Source organism: Tiliqua scincoides, chromosome 4, assembly GCF_035046505.1.
Source record: "Tiliqua scincoides isolate rTilSci1 chromosome 4, rTilSci1.hap2, whole genome shotgun sequence".
In the NCBI taxonomy this organism is placed as follows: domain Eukaryota; kingdom Metazoa; phylum Chordata; class Lepidosauria; order Squamata; family Scincidae; genus Tiliqua; species Tiliqua scincoides.
The window spans coordinates 77,931,058-77,952,225 of NC_089824.1; the positions used below are offsets into that span (position 1 = coordinate 77,931,058).

General features: G+C 42.8%; 1 protein-coding gene across 1 annotated transcript; it reads right to left on the bottom strand.

The window, feature by feature from the left end:
- Positions 1–4,232: 4,232 nt before the first annotated feature.
- Positions 4,233–20,223, bottom strand: TMEM170B (transmembrane protein 170B). Its single transcript, XM_066626335.1, has 3 exons — positions 19,975–20,223; positions 12,292–12,462; positions 4,233–4,375 (listed from the first exon to the last, which is right to left on the bottom strand). Exons 1-3 carry the CDS (start codon positions 20,069–20,071, stop codon positions 4,245–4,247), a joined length of 399 nt encoding a protein of 132 aa, XP_066482432.1. The 5' UTR covers positions 20,072–20,223; the 3' UTR covers positions 4,233–4,244.
- Between the last annotated feature and the right edge of the window lie 945 nt (positions 20,224–21,168).

Here is a 21,168-nt window from a genome sequence, read left to right on the forward strand (position 1 = left end):
GCAATTAAAAAAAACAAGTCCACTATATGCACACATTCAAAAGAGCTCACTGAATCACAACCCAGTTATGTGCAAATCATGACCAAGTTACGTGCAATTATTCACCATCATGTGCAATTATGCAAGAATTTGACATGCACAAAACCAAAATATTAAACACATTTGGGGAAACACTACATAAATCCATGGAAATGGATAATAAATATCAAACATAACCAATTTTAAAAATCAGTTTAATCATACTGAAAGCTGATTGTTTGGTTATACTACAATACAAAAAGCAAACTTCAAGTAGAAAGAAGTTGATCATACTAAAACAAAATATAGCAAAGTGCAAAACTGAAGAGGAAACACTACTGATTCCTCATTTAATCAAGAAAAATATATTTAGACTGCTATTTTACAGACAAATACATTAAGTACTAACCAACTCTTTGGTCCATGTGTTCATAAGTTAAAACCAGTTTAGTGCTATCTGTGGATCTGAATAGCTAAATAAAGAATGCCTAGAATTTCACTGCTAAACATGTTAGAGATCACCTTATGAAACTCAAACTTTTTTTTAAATTGAAGATTATCTGAAAGAATTTCTTAAATTATGTGAAATTGTTCACCGTCTTCATAAATTTATTGGAAATTCAGGATTAGTGGTCAAATACTAATTTTGCAAATTACAAGGGATTCTTTTACAGATAAGAATGCTTCTAAAGTAGCATGTTCAACCATTTCTTCAGATGAATTTTTGAAGATTACCATTAAGCTCATTTCTTCTAGCAACTGAAGGTATCATTTAGATGCCATTCATACATTTCGCCTTGAAGTTAAGTACACTACTCTAACCTTGAAAGAAACAAGATTAGTACAAACTCACTCTTTTTGGTAGATGACCTTAGATGACCTTAGAATGACCTACCTCTTTTTGGTAGATGACCTTAGAAACATCACACCTTTCACATTACTTTTCAGACTGAATATAGAAGAATATTGCTATCAGAAACACATGTCCTTAGTTATTTCATTGCTGTGTATTATCAAAATCATTTTTCAAATGCAATGAACAACTGGATCTGCAGTCACTTCCAACTTACAAGCTTGCTGTATCCTGGTCAAAGGCATAAGGTCAAAGATTTCTTCACCACTGATACTAGTGGTGTTAAAACATATAAATATTCATTACTGAACAGTGCCTGTTAGAAGAAGTTTTCTTCACCATCTTTTATCACATATAAATGATTTATTCTAATAGCAACTCACTAGCATGGCATGATCTATAATTCCTTCCTGGTGCAAAACGGTTTGTTTAGCTCTTCTGGGTAGATCCCATTTTTAGACAGCCATACTCAGAACCTGTTATATTGTTAATGCCAAATAGACACGTTGCAATATTTTTAACTTAAGTGTCTACCTGGCCTATAATTCCCAGTCCAGCCTTAATACTGACAGAATCTGTTACATGAAAACTACCAAAATTATATCAGAATGAGACAACACAAACATGGGAAGCATCTGAGCCTGAAGCAGGAAAACACCTTTCTGCAAATAGCCCTAAAGTCAACAGACTTAAAAAATTATGTATACTGTATAGTCTTCATAACTGTCTTCAATACTGGGGCCTGAGAAATGCTCATTTTGTAGCATCTTTAAATTACTACATGTAACACTAGACATCAAACCACTTCATATACAACATTCACAACAATATTACATACAGCTTGTTCCAAAGCTCAACAAAATATAGAAATCAAGATGCAGTTTTCTACTATTAAGCCCTGAAGACACAGTAATATTTCTGTCAACTCTGAGTTAAAAGAGGGAGGATTTAAAAAAAAAAAAAAGAGGACTGGAGCTGGGGTAGTACATGACTGACTGCCAAGTTTGTCCCTTTCTATTTTTAGTGTAAACACAACTACCACATCAATCCACACTAACAGTTAATCTAATGGCAGAGCAGAACAGCAGTAAGTGGACAATGAGCTAGAAACTTCTAAAATACACTCAAGGCACTATAAATTAAATATAATTTCACACCACTGTACGTTTGTAACGCACCTTGGTATTTAAGTTACTTGTTCAAGTTACTTGAAACACAGAAAATTAAATATGCCAATTGTTATTTTAAATATCTAGATATTTATGCTATTACCATGTTTCTATAACCTTGATTCAGAACCTTGGGTGAACATGAACCTTCCAAATTTGTTGATATCGCAGATAAAGCTCTGTGAACACATAACAATGAAAAGCCCTACTTGCATACATAGGTACTTGCAGGATGGCAGCCTATTATTACAACATATATAAAGAATGAGAAAGAATTCCTTTTGAAAAAAATTATCTCTCAACCAAAGTAAGCAAACTAACCTCCAGTGGTAATTTATTCGATATATGAATACAAATTGGGATTTTTACCACAATATTTAGAAAGGCTATGGAACAAAGTACTGTGCTATCAAGAGTATTATTGCTGCAGGTATGATTTCTGTAAGCTTCATCTTCTGTATCCTGCCAACATGTGGACACGTTTCTACCTTCCCTTCAGGTGCACATACAGAACTGCCTATTTTAAACAGAACATTAAGAGCATATTCACACATTGCCCTCTTACTGAAAAACACATGAAATGAAGCCCTCCATTGCCTGTATTGGCAGTGAGACACAGGGAGGAAACTCCCTTCTTTCATCAACCAGGAAAGGTTATAATTCCTCTCCCTTCTTCTACATCTGCCTAGATTCCTGCATCCTGCCACTCTATCCAGGAGAGAGCAAACACAACAAGTGGTGTAAGCACTGGGTAGGCAGCAATACCATAGGCATCTCTGATAAATGCTACAGTGGAGTCTCAAACCAGGGACACCTTACTGGGCTTTCAGACACAGGGAGCCCTTTTCCAGGTGCTAAAGCAGGCAGCAGGTGCTTAGTTCCAGTAAGAGGGTAATGTGTGAATCAGTGCAAAGGTATGACAATTTCCTCACTTTCTACATTTACATTTGACCACTTAAATAATGTCTGTAATTGTCCCTATTCATTTTTATAACATTTACAATAAAGACACAACATTCATACTACTTCTGTTGTTAACACACTGGACACATACACACACCCAACCATCGCCACCGTAAGCTAAATATATGAAAGTTATACATAATCACCCCCAAAGTATTTAAAAATGTTGGGAAACAAGTTTAAGTTGTCTCTTTTTTATATTGACTATTAATCAGAGTAACTATTTTGTTCTCAATTCTGGCATAATCATATACAAAAACCTTTTCCTTTTAGTCTTTTGAGTACCTTTGTCACAGTTTAGATTAGGCTATGTAGTAAACATGTGCTTTTTAAGACTATGGCGCCTAGTAGTCTTAAAGTGTTATTACTGGATGTTTACTAGTAACAAGATCAATGCAACTAGTTTTCTGAAAGAATATAGAAAGTTGTAGAACTCTTAATACACTGAAAAATAATTTTTTTGAGAATAAGTTTCATTTTGTAAGCTGTTTTAAGTTCACCTGACCCATACAAACTCTGTTTCTGTGACAAGACTTTGGGACATTTCATAAACTGATAAACTACTGATGACATAAGTAAAATTACTGAAGGGTTCAGCTGTAGTGAGCATAATATATATTAAAAATCCCTTCATAAAGGCTTCACATTCATATTCTGACCAGAGTTCTGCTTCAGCCACTGAATCCCAGCAATGTTCATACAGAAAATCAAAACTCAAATAGTATTTTCTTCCCCACACCACCCCTCATCATAGGCTTGTTAGCATTCTGCAGTAAATGGAATTCACTTAAAAAAGCAAGTGCCTTGCTAGTATACCTGAATTCTTTTTGCAGCACTGAATTACTACACATTTAAATGGTCACACTATCAATATTTAAAGAAAAAAAAATCAACTTCACATTTGGCACATTAATCCGTTTTTCAGAGATGCCCCTGCAATACTGTTAAGAACAATGATCACCAACCATTTGCCTGATTAGCAGCTTCACAAGGTGCTTTTATCTTGCAGCTTCTTCTAAACTGATCACACCTTGCCTGTGACAGAGGCACGTTAGGTGCAGTGCAGTAGTGTGTCATTTTTGGACTCTAGAGGGAAGTCCTTTCCAAAAGGATGGGACCTCTAGCTTTGTAGTCCACATTCCATGCATTTCCCCTCACTATGCAAATTCATCAGACACTGAAATGGTTTCTAGAAAGCTTCAGTGCAGATTGTTTCCTTTGAGAAAGTTTTCACAGAAGACTTAAAGTGTAGCAAGAATCCTTGAAAATGAAATAATTAGTGTCAGTACAGTCTGCCCAACTCCAAACACCAGTGCTTCCAAGGGGGCCATGCTTTTCCCAGCTACTCTGTAAATTCCAGCTACTGCTGCACCTAAAAAGGAAAGTACAAAGAGGGGGAAAAAAGTAAAATTACTACAAGAACAAGAATTTTTTAAAAAGTCATTACAAGGTCCAAATGCTCAAGTGTTCGCTGCTTGAGCAAACACAAACAAACATTTTACACATGTTTGTGTAAACACAAACACAATCATTTTACATATGTCACTTGGAAACAAGTAGATACATTTTGTTAAAATGTAGGAGGAAATTCTGGTGTTATACAACCTTTAGGGGCATGACCCAGCCAAAGTTAAACACCTTTAAGAAGATATTTAAGTACAGTGGTACCTCGCATAACGAATGCCCCACGCAGCAAAAAATCCGCAGAACGAAAGCATTGTGCGAAGTTTGGTAACTCGCACAACGAATTTTTATGACTTATGCTTCGAATAACGAATTTTTGTTTTGTTTTGTCTTCAGGGGGGATCTTCATGTCCGTTTATGATCCCATCCACCCTAGTAAGGGGCGGATCTTCATGTCACTTTATGATCCCATCCACCCTAGTAAGGGGCGGATCTTCATGTCACTTTATGATCCCATCCACCCTAGTAAGGGGCGGATCTTCATGTCACTTTATGATCCCATCCACCCTAGTAAGGGGCGGATCTTCATGTCACTTTATGTAAGTAAATCCCATTGTGCTTGCTCCCAGGAAAGTGTGCACAGGATTACAGCCTTCAAACTCCCCACTCAGCATCTCCCCATCGCTCATTCACCCTCTCACTGCCCCATTTCCTTCACGTTTCCCTCCATGATCACGGCAAAAGCAAGCAATTGAGTACAGCTGCTCTGTCCTCCCCAGCTTAGAGCACAATCCTGTGTGTGTCTCCTCAGAAGTAAGTCCCATTGTGCGTACTCCCAGGAAAGTGTGCACAGGATTACAGCCTTCAAGCTCCCCACTCAGCATCCCCCCCCCCGTTTTTGAAATCCTCTGTACAGTATGTATGCCTTTAAAGAGCTCTTAATAAACACTTTGTAAACCAAATTTGACTTTGTTCTGACTTTTCTTGCCCATAGGAACGCATTAATTAAATTTCAATGCATTCCTATGGGAAAAGGCGCTTCGCAAAACGAAAAACTCGCATAACGAAAGGAGTCGCGGAACGGATTAATTTCGTTATGCGAGGCACCACTGTACATGCCTAACACATTAAGCAAACAGATGGGACTTAAAAGTGCACAGATAAGCTGAATTGTTCCCAATCTATATAAAGGCCCAATCCTATTCAATTTTCCAATGCTGATGCACCTGTGCCAACGGTGTAGGGAGGTAGCCACAGAGGCCTCCTCAAGATAAGGACAGGTAGTCCTGTGATAGGGAGGCAGTTACTGAGGCCTCCTCAAGTTAAAGGAACATTTGTTCCCTTATCTTAGGACTGCATTGCGGCTGCATCCATGCTGGAAAGTTGAATAAGACTGGGCCCTAAGTAAACCAGTAACTTGTGTGCACAATCCTAAAATTGGTACCTTGCAAGGCTGACACAAGTATTTAGGCTATTTGACAATGTGTTCATCTGTGTCTCCACTATTGTTCTAGCTAAAGCACTCAGTCTTGTAATTACTGCTACTACTGGTTTGATATCAGGTCATTCTGGGCAATACTTGCCCTGTCTCAATAGCCACATGCAATTACAGTTGGGAGCACTCTTGATGCACACATGTCCTAGTACCTCCTTTCACTTCTCTGTTGTTTCTTTAATTGCATGGGCAAGAGGATGTGTATCCAATCTACCCCTCTAAGCTTCCAGCACAATCACTCAGAAATGCCTCATTGTACTCAATGGGGCTTACTCTCAGAAAAGCATGCACCAAATACTTTAGTTTAAGCTAGGTTTAGCAGTACATGTAGAGAGACGATTCAGACAAGCCACCCCACCAAGCTACAAAGATTAAAGAAACTATCCCAGAAATGAAATGATGGTTCAGGATGTACATGCAATGCAAGTACTGTACACATGTTTGTAACTGCATGTGGCCAATGAGAAAAGGGCAATTATTATCCAATATGAGACCAGCAATAGTCATTGCAGGACAAATCAATTTTACGAGAATTATGTGTACAAATGAACGTATGATCACGCTGTGAGTACACACATTTATAACAACATTGGGTATGCATCCAGATGGTTCATCAGTAAAATGCACTGATAACTGCTGTACATTGTGAAAACCTACAGATGTGAATTCCATTCCATAGTTTCAGATTAACTGACCTGAATTCCCTCAAACCCTGATCTTTTCTGCTACCCTGAAACTTCCTAGTATTCAAAATTTAAGACATTTATATCTTGCTGAAGCACTCTAGTAAATAGACCTGGGCACAGTTATACTCATATACCTTCTAGGCACTAAATAAATGCAGTAATAAGCACTACAATGAAGGGTTTGGTGAACAGGAAAACATAATCAAAAGTTAGCTCACTAATTAGTATTTGCATGTTGACAATTTGTCCAAATCTGAGTCAGCGAATACTTTACACATTTCCATGAAAATGTCTAAAAAAGATAATCAAAGGACAGGTGACTTGTGTGCAACTATAATTCTTTGAATGGTTCTCTATGCAGATTCATGCAGTAAAGTTCTGTGCCTGCACAAAGCCAAACTCAGAAGCTTCCAGAGCTTTGTTGAAGTTGCCCCCTCACATGAGTGGGTAAATGCAGTGCACAATGACGTGCCTCAAGAACACCCAATACCTCAGTTCCTTTGAAGACAGCTCCTCATTTCACATTCTCTAAAGAGAAGTCTAACCAGAGAACCCAACATCAGAACTTGAACATCAGACCTGCTGGTTGCATATCTGCAAAAGACCACTTGAAAAACTACAGTCACAGGTAAGCAACCAGTTCTCCACCTTAGTGGTCTCTGTGCAGTTACACGTAGAGGTGACTAGGTAGGTTTAGCCTTTCACGAAGAATGTGGGTCAACCACAAGAAGATACTCTGCAGCACTGCTTGCCTAAATGAGACAACTCTTGATCTCATGTCAGTGGGGTAGTAGCTCATTGACAATATCAACCAAGTTGTTGCACTGCAGAGCTCAAGATGTTGGATAATTTTTAGGCTGGTAACAGAGGGCAAGGCTGATCTGGTGCAGTGTGCGGTCACTGGCTTTGGAGAATCTTTTTAACCTTATGGGATCCCTAATTTTAAATAATAAACTTTTCATCTACCCAAAATGATGCAGTTCAACCAAGACTGAAAGAAAGGCCTTGCTTGACATTCAATATATGCTCTGCTTATTGGCCCTTGGCACCCTTCTAGATTTGATTACCCTTCAAGAAGATAATTGCTTGCCCTTCCCACAGGATGCCAAGCAGCATTTGTGATAAGCCTTCATCTGGTATAGCTTGCAATGTTTGAACTTGTGGTATTGTCCATATTTCTATTTGGTTTTTGAATAGGGTGACAAGAAGAGCCCAATCATTCTCAATGTCACCTTTATTTTCTTCAGTGAGTCATTTGTGTCAGCAATAAAGAGACCACTGACTGTGTCTGGGAGGACCAATGCTGACTGGAGTCAGGCATGCATTCTCAGGGATATGGAGCCTGTCATGTTTCTAAGAAACAACTAGATGAAGCTTTTAACAGCATGGATGTGCATTCACCAAATGCAGTGAATCAAGAACTACATTTATTTGTTGTCCAACTATCTTTGAGGTCCCAAACTGCAGTGCACCAATGATCCTCCTTTCAACCTCAGGCAGCTTGCTAAAGAAAGGAACTGCTCTTTCCCACATTTATAATCTCACCATATCCAAAGCCTTGATGTTCATAGTGGAGGCAACATTAAACTTCCTGGCCGTTTTGTCTAATTTCTGTTTTCTGACTCAATATGAGTCAAATGTGTTGTCCTTGGTAAAAGATGCCTATTCCACAATAAATAATTTGGCTTTGGGTAGTCAGAATAGCAATATGCAACCTTCCTGATGCATCTTATATATCTGATCAAGCCTTTCAGTCATTGACTAGACAGAAGAAGGTCTTTCCCAAGCCTCCTCTGATCCTTTGAAGAGAGCATTGGCAATGCCACAGTTGTGTAGATGCCTGCCTGAACAATGTTACAAACAGGATCATCAATTTGCTTAGTTTCCCTTTGATATTTTAGGCCTAATATAGATGCCATTCTGATCACTGTTTCATTTGTGGACCAGGAGCCATTTCAGGGCCAAATCCTATCCTATTTCCCAGTGCCGGTGCAGCCATGCCAGCGGGCTGTGGTGGTGGGACAATCATGGAGGCCTCCTCCAGGTAAGGGAACATTTGCTCCCTTTCCTCAAGGCTCCAATGCAGCTGCGTCAGCACTAGAAAGTTGGATAGGATTGGGCCCTAATTATTTGGCTATGTAAACTACCTTTTGTTGGAAAGTTGTATCTAAATAATAATAAAATTCCAGGTCCTCCACAGAAGAAAATGGTTTCCCAGTCTCCATATGATGGTTCAAGGAAGGTTCAGGCAGCTATCACTACCCACTCTGCCAAAGATCTCCAGCAGCTCATGGATCGTTTTAGCAAGGCCTGCCAAGATTTTGGACTGACAATCAGCCTGAAGAAAACACAGTTCATGGTTCAGGATGTGGACTTACCTCCCTGCATTACAATCTCTGCACATGAACTGGAGGTTGTCCATGACTTTGTGTACCTTGGCTCAACGATCTCCGACACTCTTTCTCTCGATACCGAGCTAAACAAACGCATCGGTAAAGCAGCTACCACGTTTTCCAGACTCACAAAGAGAGTCTGGTCCAACAAGAAGCTGACGGAACATACCAAGATCCAGGTCTACAGAGCTTGCGTCCTGAGTACACTTCTGTACTGCAGCGAGTCATGGACTCTTCACTCACAACAGGAGAGGAAACTGAATGCTTTCCACATGCGCTGCCTCTGACGTATTCTCGGCATCACCTGGCAGGACAAAGTTTCAAACAACACAGTCCTGGAACGTGCTGGAATCCCTAGCATGTATGCACTACTGAAACAGAGACGCCTGCATTGGCTCGGTCATGTCGTGAGAATGGATGATGGCCGGATCCCAAAGGATCTCCTCTATGGAGAACTCGTGCAAGGAAAGCGCCCTACAGGCAGACCACAGCTGCGATACAAGGACATCTGCAAGAGGGATCCGAAGGCCTTAGGAGTGGACCTCAACAAGTGGGAAACCCTGGCCTTTGAGCGGCCCGCTTGGAGGCAGGCTGTGCAACATGGCCTTTCCCAGTTTGAAGAGACACTTGGCCAACAGTCTGAGGCTAAGAGGCAAAGAAGGAAGGCCCATAGCCAGGGAGACAGGCCAGGGACAGACTGCACTTGCTCCCAGTGTGGAAGGGATTGTCACTCCTGAATCGGCCTTTTCAGCCACACTAGACGCTGTTCCAGAACCACCTTTCAGAGCGCGATACCATAGTCTTTCGAGACTGAAGGTTGCCAACTAAGTATGAAGGTTCATATATCTTATTTAGTCTGGTTCTGCCACTAATTTCAAGGAGAGAAATGTTGGGGAACTGCGAGTGTCAGAGTGGAAGCATGTATGTTGCCAGGATGAGGAATGGGAATACTTCAAGCATTCCCATTCCTGGCATTCCAGTCCTACCTTCAGGAGCATCTTGGGATTGTATACAACCACCAACATGCTGATGTATCAGGTCTGTGATAGGCTGTTGTTGGCTTCTAGATTTCTCTTTGTAACACTTTGGGATTCAAGATATTTGCTGGCAGAAGGACAAGGAAGAAGACTGCCTGGATGCTTCCATGATCTCCCCTGTGAAAATGGTAGGCACAACTAGAATGCCTGACTATAGGAATGGGAGGCGAAACCAACAAGGATGCTTTGGGGTACCAGTACTAGTGAGTGAGGTCCCCCCTGACAACCTTCACCTACTTCTTTCAAGCCCAAGGGCAGAATTGACATTGATGGGATCACTACCAAAGCGGTGAGCATTGAAGTCATAGCCGTCTCACAGTGCTGTCCTCTTCTTAGGAGGATCACTGACAAAGGCTTCCTGCCCAATGGAGTTTCTATAGTATTTCTCATGCACCTTAAGGCCAATTCCTCAGCCCTGATAGAGTTCAGAGAAGGATCTTGTTACAACCTACTCTGTCTGCTTCAAGGAAGCAACTTGCAGTGGTGGAGGAGCGGACACAATGGCTGGCAGTACTGACACAGCCTTCATGGAACTAAGAGATGACTCCTAGAGCACTGAAATCACAGAGTGTGAGATTTTTTTCTGATCCATTTAGAGAATTTCCTGCAATTAATTCTTAAGCAAAGACGACAGGAGTCACGCTCACTCACTGAGGGAAGTTTAGCCCTACAGTAGAGGCACTTTAAGTATTGTCCTACTTGCAATCCAGTGGAATAGGATCACTATTCCATCGCTGCATCTCAAAAAAGACATAGTGGAAATGGAAAAGGTGCAAAAGAGAGCGACTAAGATGATTACTGGGCTGGGGCACCTTCCTTATGAGGAAAGGCAATGATGTTTGGGCCTCTTCAGCCTAGAAAAGAGGCGCCTGAGGGGGGACATGATTGAGACATATAAAATTATGCAAAGGAAGGGAAGAGTGGATAGAGAGATGCTCTTTACACTCTCACATAACACCAGAACCAGGGGACATCCACTAAAATTGAGTGTTGGGAGAGTTAGAACAGACAAAAGAAAATATTTCTTTACTCAGCGTGCGGTTGGTCTGTGGAACTCCTTGCCACAGGATGTGGTGATGGCGTCTGGCCTGGATGCCTTTAAAAGGGGATTGGACAAGTTTCTGGAGGAAAACCCCATTACTGGTTACAAGCCATGATGTGTATGTGCAACCTCCTGATTTTAGAAATGGGCTATGTCAGAATGCCAGATGCAAGGGAGGGCACCAGAATGCAGGTCAATTGTTATCTGGTGAGCTCCCTGGGGCATTGGTGGGCCGCTGTGAGATACAGGAAGCTGGACTAGATGGGCCTATGGCCTGATCCAGTGGGGCTGTTCTTACTAACTATATTATGGAAACATTTTTAATCCTAAGTACCTATTTCAAATTGTAGCAGCATCTACCTTCTTTGAGCTACCTGAAGGCAGGTGGAATCTAACACTGACATGAGAGATAGAGCTATGAAATTACACTGCTAATGTTAAAAAAAAAACACTATTAAAACACCCCACAACGTACAAGTTATGCCATTCTAGTGCATCTAAATAAGTCTAATAGCCCTTTGTGCTGTATTCTAAGAGCCAACACAATCGTGCCCATCAGTATCTTCTGCCAGTTCTGCACAAGTTCCTACACAAGGGAAGGAAAAAAAATATTGATGCAGCAGCAGTATCAGTACTATTCACATTTATACCAGAACTACAGAGGTGTTGATGTGGAGTCCTCCTCAGTCACACAATTTCTCCTTTCCAAGGTTGAGAGTTACCTCATAGATCCTTCCTCTTGATTTACTGAAGTCATAGTACCAGCTGCTATAGAAGAGCCACCAAAAAAGTTAAAAAAAATATTTTACCATCCCACTCACTTGCACCTATGTAGCACGTCTGGTAAACTGCTTGCCAAAGAAATTATTCTGGGCACGAAGGTAACTGTAATGCTGCTAAACAGACAAACTATCTTTTTGAAACAACATTCCAGAGAATGTTAGTGAAAGTTAGCCCTTCTAATGATGAAACAAATTAACTATTGTCCGCTACTACTAGAACTTCCTCTTTCTTTTAAATGTGAGACACAAGAAAAATAATGACTGCCAATTTTACATAATCTTTTTCCTTACTCAGTTAACAGCAAGTCAATCATAAGCTTCCCAGAATTCCATTATTAATAATGAAACAAATGAACAGTTACCAAAACAGCTAACAACTGTCTTTTACTATAACTATAGTACTACTAGTATAATATAATATAACTATATTTTAAAAGTTTCAGACTTACTGGTTATCATAGCTCCAGTTACAGAACCCAGAAATCCAATGCTGATAACAACGACAGAGATTACTCTCCCTTGCCTATGCCTCTGCAGCATCACAAACATCAGAACTCCAGCAGCACCGTGGACAAAAAGAGAGGAGAAGAGAGCCCATAGGAAAACCCAGTACCACATTTCTGAAAAAAGACAGTTAAATAACAGGTTAGCATTTCTGAAGTTTAAAACAAAGAAAAAATATATATTTACATGGTATGTAAAATTATAAAAAGATACAAAGGCATGCACTGAAGTAAACCATACCTAACAACTCAGAAATTATAGTTTGAGTTCATTTCCCTCCCCCACCCCCCTGATTCTGAAATACTGTGCATAATTGAGAGCCACTCTTTTAGCAAAATGTTAGACCCAGGATGAATAAACTGAGTACTTATCAGGTCTTCATGAACATTTCTAAAAGACAGCCAAAGTGACTATCTCAGGGGGAGCAGTACAAGATGCTAATTCTGCTGGGAGTTCACTTTTAAAAGTATCAGTTTCTCCAAAATTAGAAAGTTGTCATAACTAATGGCTTTTCTGCCAAGAGCATTTTAACCAAGAACTTGCTTATCAATACTGTCAATATGAGTGCAAGAGAGTAATTTTTTTTTAAATTTGAAGACTGGTTAAGTCCTATGTAGCTCTTATTCAATTTTCAAATGCAAGAAATTCAAATGGTTCTTAGTGTCCCAAGAAACCAAATAGATGTTTCTAGGACACACTGTACACATGCTGAATAAAAATAGCTTTTATTGTTAAGTGTTATACACAACTACTTCTGAGAAAACAGAAAGTTGGGAAGCTATGAAAGTGAATAACAGCTAATCAGAAAAAGAAACTGTTTACAAATAGCGTATGGCCAAGAATGGACAGAGAGGCATCTGTTTCCCTAAAGATAACAATTCTTAAAACCATGCACTGTACCACATAACCTAGATTAGCCAAAAAGTTATGTTTTGACAAAACTTTTATTTCCTATCACACAGCCACCAGTTCTGCTATTATACTATTTCCTATACTATGCCAGTTTCATGGACAGCTGTTTGCTTGACTAATATGTATCTTAGATATATGCTTTCATTCAGAGGGATTCTCAACAAATGCCACAAAATTCATGTAACCAGATCATCCAGTAAGAACTGTCCCCCGGGAAATGAAGGTTTTCAAAATCAGGCTTTTTTTTTTCCTTTTAGGCCACGAGTGTAGGTTTTTCCAATGCTGTACTATGCCAAAGACCACCAAATACACAGCAGAAAGAGTAATCGTATTTGCAAATTCAAGGCCACAGGGTGATCAGAACAGACTCTGGAGATCAGCATACTAAACACATACTTTACCACAGGTGAGACATGGTAAATCATGAAATTGTTTATAGAATGGTATTTATCTATCAGATTTCTCAGTAATGTAACCTTGTTGCAGAGGTTACAATTCAGGAAGAGTCAGCCCCCTAGAGCAGGGGTGTCAAACATAAGGCCCGGGGGCTAGATGCGGCCCACAGAAGCTTTTTGTCTGGCCCTTGGGCTCTCAGCTGCTGAACAATGCTGAGGTGACACTGCTGAAAGGCTGGCCCACACGATAACTGGGCTCTCCCATATCTTGAAATATGATCAAGATTTGTGTATTTTCTCCCTTGTCACTAGCAGCTAATTAGTTCCTACACAAGAACAGTGTTTATTTCTGGTTTTGACCTGTTTAATGACATCACTTCCTGTGTCATGATATCACCTCCAGCTCTCAGCAGGCATCATGAATGCTTTTCAGCCCTCTGTATGACATGTGTTTGACACCCTGTCCTAGAGCCTTTACTGAGCTTCCTATTTCCAAAGTAAATGGATAAGCCACAGAATAGAACATAATGATCAGATACATGAACTGAAAAAAAAATATCTGATTTTTCACATATGCTGAATTAGCTGTAATAACACAAGAAAGAATTTGGGAAATTAACTATTCCACTGGTCCACTAATGCCATCAGGTTAGTGTGTTAAAGATAAGAGGAAAATTCAATGATCAACAAGTATCAATGTCTTTATAGAGATGCAAGATGTATTCTCTATGAATACATGATAAAATGATACAGCCGAAGATATTTTGGTTGTAAACACACTTGTATTTAAATAAAGTCCGAATAAATGCAATGGGATATGATACTGTATTCATTATGGACTAGGATCACTGCATTCTGTGAACAAGAAGGAAATTATTGAAACCACTTGTTTATTATTGATGCTTAATTTAAGCCATTTCTGCCCAATGTTGCATATACACAATAGAGACCAAATGTGTACACCTGTGGGCCAGGCAAAAATAAGTTAAGCTAGCCCAGACACTGAAAAAATAACTTTTTTATTCATTAGAAAATCTTGGTGTCGCCTTCTACTTTCAGATACTCATCCAGGCAGAGCTTAATCTATGCCAACAATATTTCTGATAACCTGCAGTACCCTTGGCTTCCCAAGGCTCCCCAGGCAGAGTGGCTTACATGCAAGCTGCATGCGGCTTGCTGCAAGCTGCCTCTTGGTTCAACAGAGTGTCCCAATACCACCTTGGGAATGGGTCCAGTCCTCTGTCTCTTCCATAGGCTGTGGTCCTTGATGGTGGTTCCTGCTTCCTCAGAAGTTCCAGGCCTAGCCTCCTCCTTTATTCCATCTTCCTCCCATCCTCTCAAAATTTCCTTCAGCCATCCTTCCTCTTCCTGCCTCTACCTTCTACTCCTCTGACCAGCACCCTCATCCCCTCAGCCCCCCTTGTCTAGCAGACAGTAACCAGTGGTGTCAGTGGCCACAGCCCCTAATGCCTCCCAGGGTTAGGGGCTCATCTCCCATTCCTCATCTGGTCAATGAGACATAGCTTCTCCCTCACAGGACAGGAACATGTGTGCCACTGCCCAAGTGCTTACCAGCACCATGTGAGCTGCTGCCTCATTAGCTGCTGGAGCTGTGCCTCCCTGCTACAGTGCTGCCAGGTGCAGCTACAGCTTGTATATCAGTCCATAACGGGCTTTAAAGGTAAGCACCAATGCTCTGATTGTACCTGGAAACAGACTAGGACAAATGTAGGTCTTTGAAAAAACAGCAAAATGTGTTTGATTCTGAGTTCCAATTCATAATGTAGCCACTGTATTTTGAACTAACTGTAGTTTCTGCACACTTTAAGGTATGTAGTGTGATCACTTATGTCTTACATCTATTGTCATTAAATTTCACTTTGAATACTAGTGTTATGAGAATATATTTTAAGACTATTTTCTCTACACAATTCCTACTTTTAGAAATCTGTCAGTGTTCCCTAAACTGAGAGTTGCAACCCACCGATGAGTCACAACCTGATGTGCAGTAGGTTGCAACCCAATGCTCCACCCGCAAAACCTTTCTAGGAGCTCTTGGGAACTGCTTTTAGGTTGCACTGGGCCAGTGAACCACTCCATTGGCTCCTGCAGGCCCTGGAATGCCTCCCAGACGTGAATGGAAGCAACCTCTGGTTTGCATATGCAACTTTCAGACACTTCTGGGAGGCGTTCTGGGGCCTGTGGAGGCCAAAACAATGGGTCATGAGCCTGGCTCGATCTAGAAGCAGCCTCTGGGAGCTCCCAGAAAGGCTCTGTGGATGAAGCATTGAGCATCGGATCACAACCCAACATGGAGGACAAGGTGAGTTGTGGCACTCAAAAGTTTGAGAACTACTGCTCTGTTGCAGTGTTTGTCGAGCTGTGGGTCGGGACCCACTAGGTGGATTGCAAACCAGTTTCAGGTGGGTCCCCATTCATTTCAATATTTTATTTTTATTATGTTAGACTTGATGCTATCATGGTATGTGACTGCATTTGGGGAAATGTCACAGATCTGTACTTTTAACAGGCTACTCTGTATATGCTTTAGACCAGGGGTCTCCAAACCCCGGCCCGGGGGCCAGATGCGACGCACAGCAAGCCTCTTTCCGGCCCATGGCCAACCTCTTGTCCCCTGAAAGCCTCTGGCCCGCTCAACTGAACATGACCAGAACTGTGCTCTGATTGTGTCTGGACAGTGTTGTGAGGGCTAGAGAGGTTGAATGAATGAGTCCATTCATTCATTTATTCACTCATCTAAGTTCCATCTCTTATTTATTTAAATTTTATATTTAAATTTTTTTTCCGGCCCTCCACACCACACCAGATATTTGATGCGGTCCTCTGGCCAAAACGTTTGGAGACCCCTGCTTTAGACAATGATAGTCAATAGGGCTTACTCTTGGGTATGTGTAGGATTGCAGCCTAGGATTGTTAAAAATCTTCCTGCTTGATGATGTCACTTCGTCATGACATAACTTCCAGTGGGTCTTGACAAATTCTCATTCTAAAAAGTGGGTTCCAGTGCTAAAAGTGTGAAAACCACTACTCTACTGTATTCCCACCCCCATCCCGCAAGTGTTTTTTCTGAACTAAAAGAGTCCCTAATATTCTTTGGGGTGTAACAACAAGCCCTTTGCACTGAAAAATTATATCTACTTAGAGAGAAGAGATAGAATACTATTCAATTTTTCTTAAAAACATGCAAAAACACTAAGCAAGATCACTTAGGATTATAGCCTTAATTTATGTACACTTAATTTGATGTATTTTCCATTAACCCAAGAGTCAATTGTAAGCATACTTGCATTGCATTGGGTTGAATATGCAAGGTTTACTAGGCAACACTGGGCAAGATAGTGGTCCTTATGAGATGGAAAGTAAGTATTTATACTGTTCAGTTGGTGGGTAATAAGCATTCGCAATTATAAATGGAATGCCCTGCAGAGTTCAGGTATCTGGAAGGCATAAAACAGGAGAACAAGATTGTCCATGCAGACTGGCTTATCCTGAGTAGGAAACTGCATCTCTGAATCCTCTGATCTTTATAGACTAGTCATAATTTAACCTCACAGCATTAGAACTAATCTACATTAAAACTGTTAGTTGTACTTAACCCATTTCTTCTCAGGCTACAGGTGTACACATTTGATCCCTACTGCATATATGCAACATTGGGCAGAAATGTCTTAATATGAAACACTCTCCATTTCTCACTTGCACATATTTTTGCCCTCTCTCTCTCTCTCTCACACACACACACACACACCCTTTTAGTATTGCTCATCTTCAGCAAATGCGATTTGTCCAATTTTCATTAACTCTATGGGACCTCTAAGATACTTCTCCAGCTCAGGTATGTTTTGAAAAGCCTTGGTTAACTGAATACGACAATAAAGCACAAGGGACAAATCTCCCAGTAAAGAATCAGCAGTAGTGCTGTGGTCTGGATCTCCCACATTCACACAGGAATTAATCTACATCTGTGTTTTTCAAACTGTGGGTTGGGACCCGCTGGGTGGGTCGTGAGCCAATTTCAGGTTGGACCTCGTTCGTTTAATTTTATTTTTAATATATTAGACTTGATGTTTGCATGGTATGTGACTGCATTTGAGGAAATGTTACAAACCTGTACTTTTAAGAAGCTACCAAGTATATTCTTTTAGCAATTATAGTCAATGGAGTTTACTCCTGGGTAAGTGTAAGTAGGATTGAAGCCTAGGATTGCCAAAAATTTTCCTGCTTGATGATGTTATTTCCAGTCATGACATCACTTCCAGTGGGTCCTGACAGATTCTCATTCTAAAAAGTGGGTCCCAGTGCTAAATGTGTGAGAACCACTGATCTACATGATGGTTTCAAGCTCCTGATTTGGCAGGGTAGCAGAGAACCAAGACCATGAAAAAGTGACAGGGCTGTCACCCAATTGAATAAATCTTAGGCTGCAATCCTAACCACACTTTCCTGAGAGTAAGCCCCATTGAACAACAATTAATGATTAAGTCTGTTTGTAGATGCATAAAAAAATCACTCTAAAGAAAATTTTTTTACTTTTGCTCACATGCACTAAGAAACTTAGAAGAGGAATATCCTACTGTGTAACAAAAATAGGGAAATGCCTCTTCTAAAATAGTGCTTGCCAACTGCACGCCTTTGCATAAAAATAATTTATAGTTTTAAGAATTCTGCTGCTTAAGCAATCAAGAAAAGTTTGCAACCCTATGTAGCAATGGATGTTAGCCTTCACTCCCCTTTTATTAGCAGAAGAAACACCATTTGTACAGGGGAGGGGAATGTCATTTTTACTGAACTCCCTTTCCTCTGCAGCCTTCTGTACTCTCCCCAAAAATCTGTTCCTGTTATTCAGTAACAACCCAGAGAACACAGCTAAGCAGCTATGTAAGCCAAACAGTTTTTGTGTCATTCAGTTATAATAATGAATGCAGGGCAACCAGATATAAACTACAAGAATCACAGCTCATATACAGCCCACAGATGTGAACTACAAGAAGTGCAGCTCAAAGTGCAGGAAATATCCCTGAAAGTACCTTTCCACCTAGAACAGCCCAGCAACGAAAGTAGGAAGGCAATATCAACAATATAGCCTTAGAAAGAAGAAGGTAACTGAAAACACACCACAGAACTAAAATATAGGGAAGAATGAGGGCTGAAAGTGCATCTACCCAGATCTCCAGCATCACAGGCAGGGCTGCTCTTTGGCTAAGCAGATCTTTGTAGCCAGAGCTCAAAGTGTGTGTGTGGGGGGGGGGGGGGAAGCAGTGGAAAGATTTCCTTTCAAAGTATGCTGGGTTCAGTTTCAGCCACTGAAAAGCAATGAGACAGTTTTAGGCACACCTGAGAAGTGAGACAGCATGCCACTCTGCTCAAAATAACTTCTTTACAAGAACAGTCTTATTTGTTCCTAGAGATCACCCTACTCTCCACTTAAGTTTACATAGCACCAGTGGTTCCCAAACTTTTTCAACTGGTGGCTCTCTTGTTCTTCTGGACAATTGGCCGCGCTCCCCATTATGGCTACAACCCTATACATTGCACAGGACAGTGGGTTTTCTGCAAGGATTCCACGGCTCCCCTGGCTAGTTTCTGCAGCTCCCCAGGGAGCCACGGCTCACAGTTTGGGAACCACAGACACACCACCTTGACCTATGCTAGTGATTTATAAGCTAGCCCCGCATTAACAATATCGCCATACACCTTTGTGTACAACAACCATGAAGATATATGATAATGCCTATTGTATATATGATAATGACTAGGTTGGGCTGGTCCAGAGTCAGGTGCTGCCTGAGACCTTGGAGAACATCAGAGACCTGACAGTACTAGGCTGAGAGCCCAATCCTATGCCTGTCTACTCAGAAGTAAGTTGCCAGTAGAGTGAATGGGGCTTACTCCCAGGAAAGTGTGGATAGAATTGGGCTGCCAATCCTCTAAAGCTGCACTCCTCTCCACACTTTCCTGAGAGTAAGAGACTATCATGGGACTTAGTTCTGAGTAGACATGCACAGAATCGGGCTGTGAGGCTGCAATCCTATCCACTCTTTCCTGGGAGTAAGCCCCGTTGACTCTCACGGGACTTACGTCTGAGGAGACAGACATAGGACTGGGCTGTCAGGACTCTGGCGCTGTCCAAGGTCTCAGCAGTACCTGACATCGGACCAGCCCTTCTCTGTGAAGGCCTTTGCCTGGAGGCGCCTGGGACCACCTGCTCCGAAACACGTGCCCTGCTCCCAAGCCGAGGCCCTCCCCCACTGAGCCCCAGCTGGCCCCACAACCCCCTCCGCCGCCCCGGCGGGTGGTTACCAGTGAGGTGCCGGAGCGAAGTGCCATGCGCCCACAGACTCAGCACCTGCTGCACCGACAGGTTGATCATGCTGCTGTCGCCCGCCTCCGCCTTCATCTTCGCCGCGCCGGGGACGGCCTGACTGCCGGGCCACCTCCTCGGGAGTCGGCGCTGGCTCTGCTGCCGCCGGTGTCGGAGAAGAGGAGGCCGAGGCCGGGTGCCCTGCCGGGGGCTGCGGTGGACCGGAGGGAGGGCGCGGATGCAGTGGGCTCCCCGCGGCGGGGGAGACATCGAGGACGGCGGCGGGGCGAGCGAGCGAGGGGGAGGCGGCGGCGCCGCTCGCCCGCTGCCCGCCTCCCTCCGGCGGCGGCGGGTGCCGAGGCCTCCTCAGGGCTGCCAGGTGCAGAAAGCCCCGCGATGCGGGGCGGAGGAGGGAAAGGGAGCCGGAGGCAGGCGCCAAGCGGCGGCAGCAGCAACGGCCATCACCGCCCCCTTCGGAAGCCGCCTTCTCATGGCCGCCTCGGCTGCGCGGGGGAGGGGTGGGGTAGCCCTCGAGACACGAGCAACGGCCACCAACAGCCTCTTTTCACCGGCCGGCCAACGGCTACTCCTTGCGCGAGAGGCACTGCCCCCCCCCCGCACCAGCCTCTTTAACGCGGCGCGCGCGCGCGCACGAGAATCACTCATAGACCGCGGCTGCTCAAGGCTCGGGAAGGAGCATGCGCGAGCGCCCTCGCTCTCTCCGCGAGAACGGAAAGGGGCGGGGCCGGCGCGCGATGACGCGTCGGGAAGGGGCGGGGTTGGTACCTCTAAGTCTCGTGCAGGCTTGGAGCGTGGAACGTTGCAGTGGGCGGGCGGCCGGGGTCGTGTTTCGCCTCACGCGCCACCGCAGGCGCGGTGCTTGGCAGTGGTGCCTTGCTTAGTTCGCAGGCAGCCGTGCACCAGTCACTGCTTGGGTTCGGTCGGAGGTCTGCAGCCTCCTTCATCCCAGGGCGCACGACAAGGCGCTACAGCTGCCAAGGCACACCGGCAGTTTTGGGCCATTGACAAGGCACGCCGCACCGACAGCAGGGCATGCGCCCCCCAGTGCTGCATTCACTAATGACCCTCCCCAAACACCCATGGCACACCTGCGGACCGTCCGCGGCACACCAGTGGCACAGTGGTTGAACAGAGCTGGTGTTAGGGTGAGGTACAAGCCTTATGGGTGTCAT

What these genes read in the sequence shown, in the direction of transcription:
- TMEM170B (XM_066626335.1), bottom strand. Translation starts at nt 20,071, where the DNA reads ATGAAGGCGGAGGCGGGCGACAGCAGCATGATCAACCTGTCGGTGCAG. An exon ending in TTCGCTCCGGCACCTCACTG is followed by an intron (nt 12,463 to 19,974) that starts GTAACCACCCGC and finishes GTCTTTTTTCAG; the next exon opens with AAATGTGGTACTGGGTTTTC. An exon ending in AACTGGAGCTATGATAACCA is followed by an intron (nt 4,376 to 12,291) that starts GTAAGTCTGAAA and finishes TTTCCTTTTTAG; the next exon opens with GTGCAGCAGTAGCTGGAATT.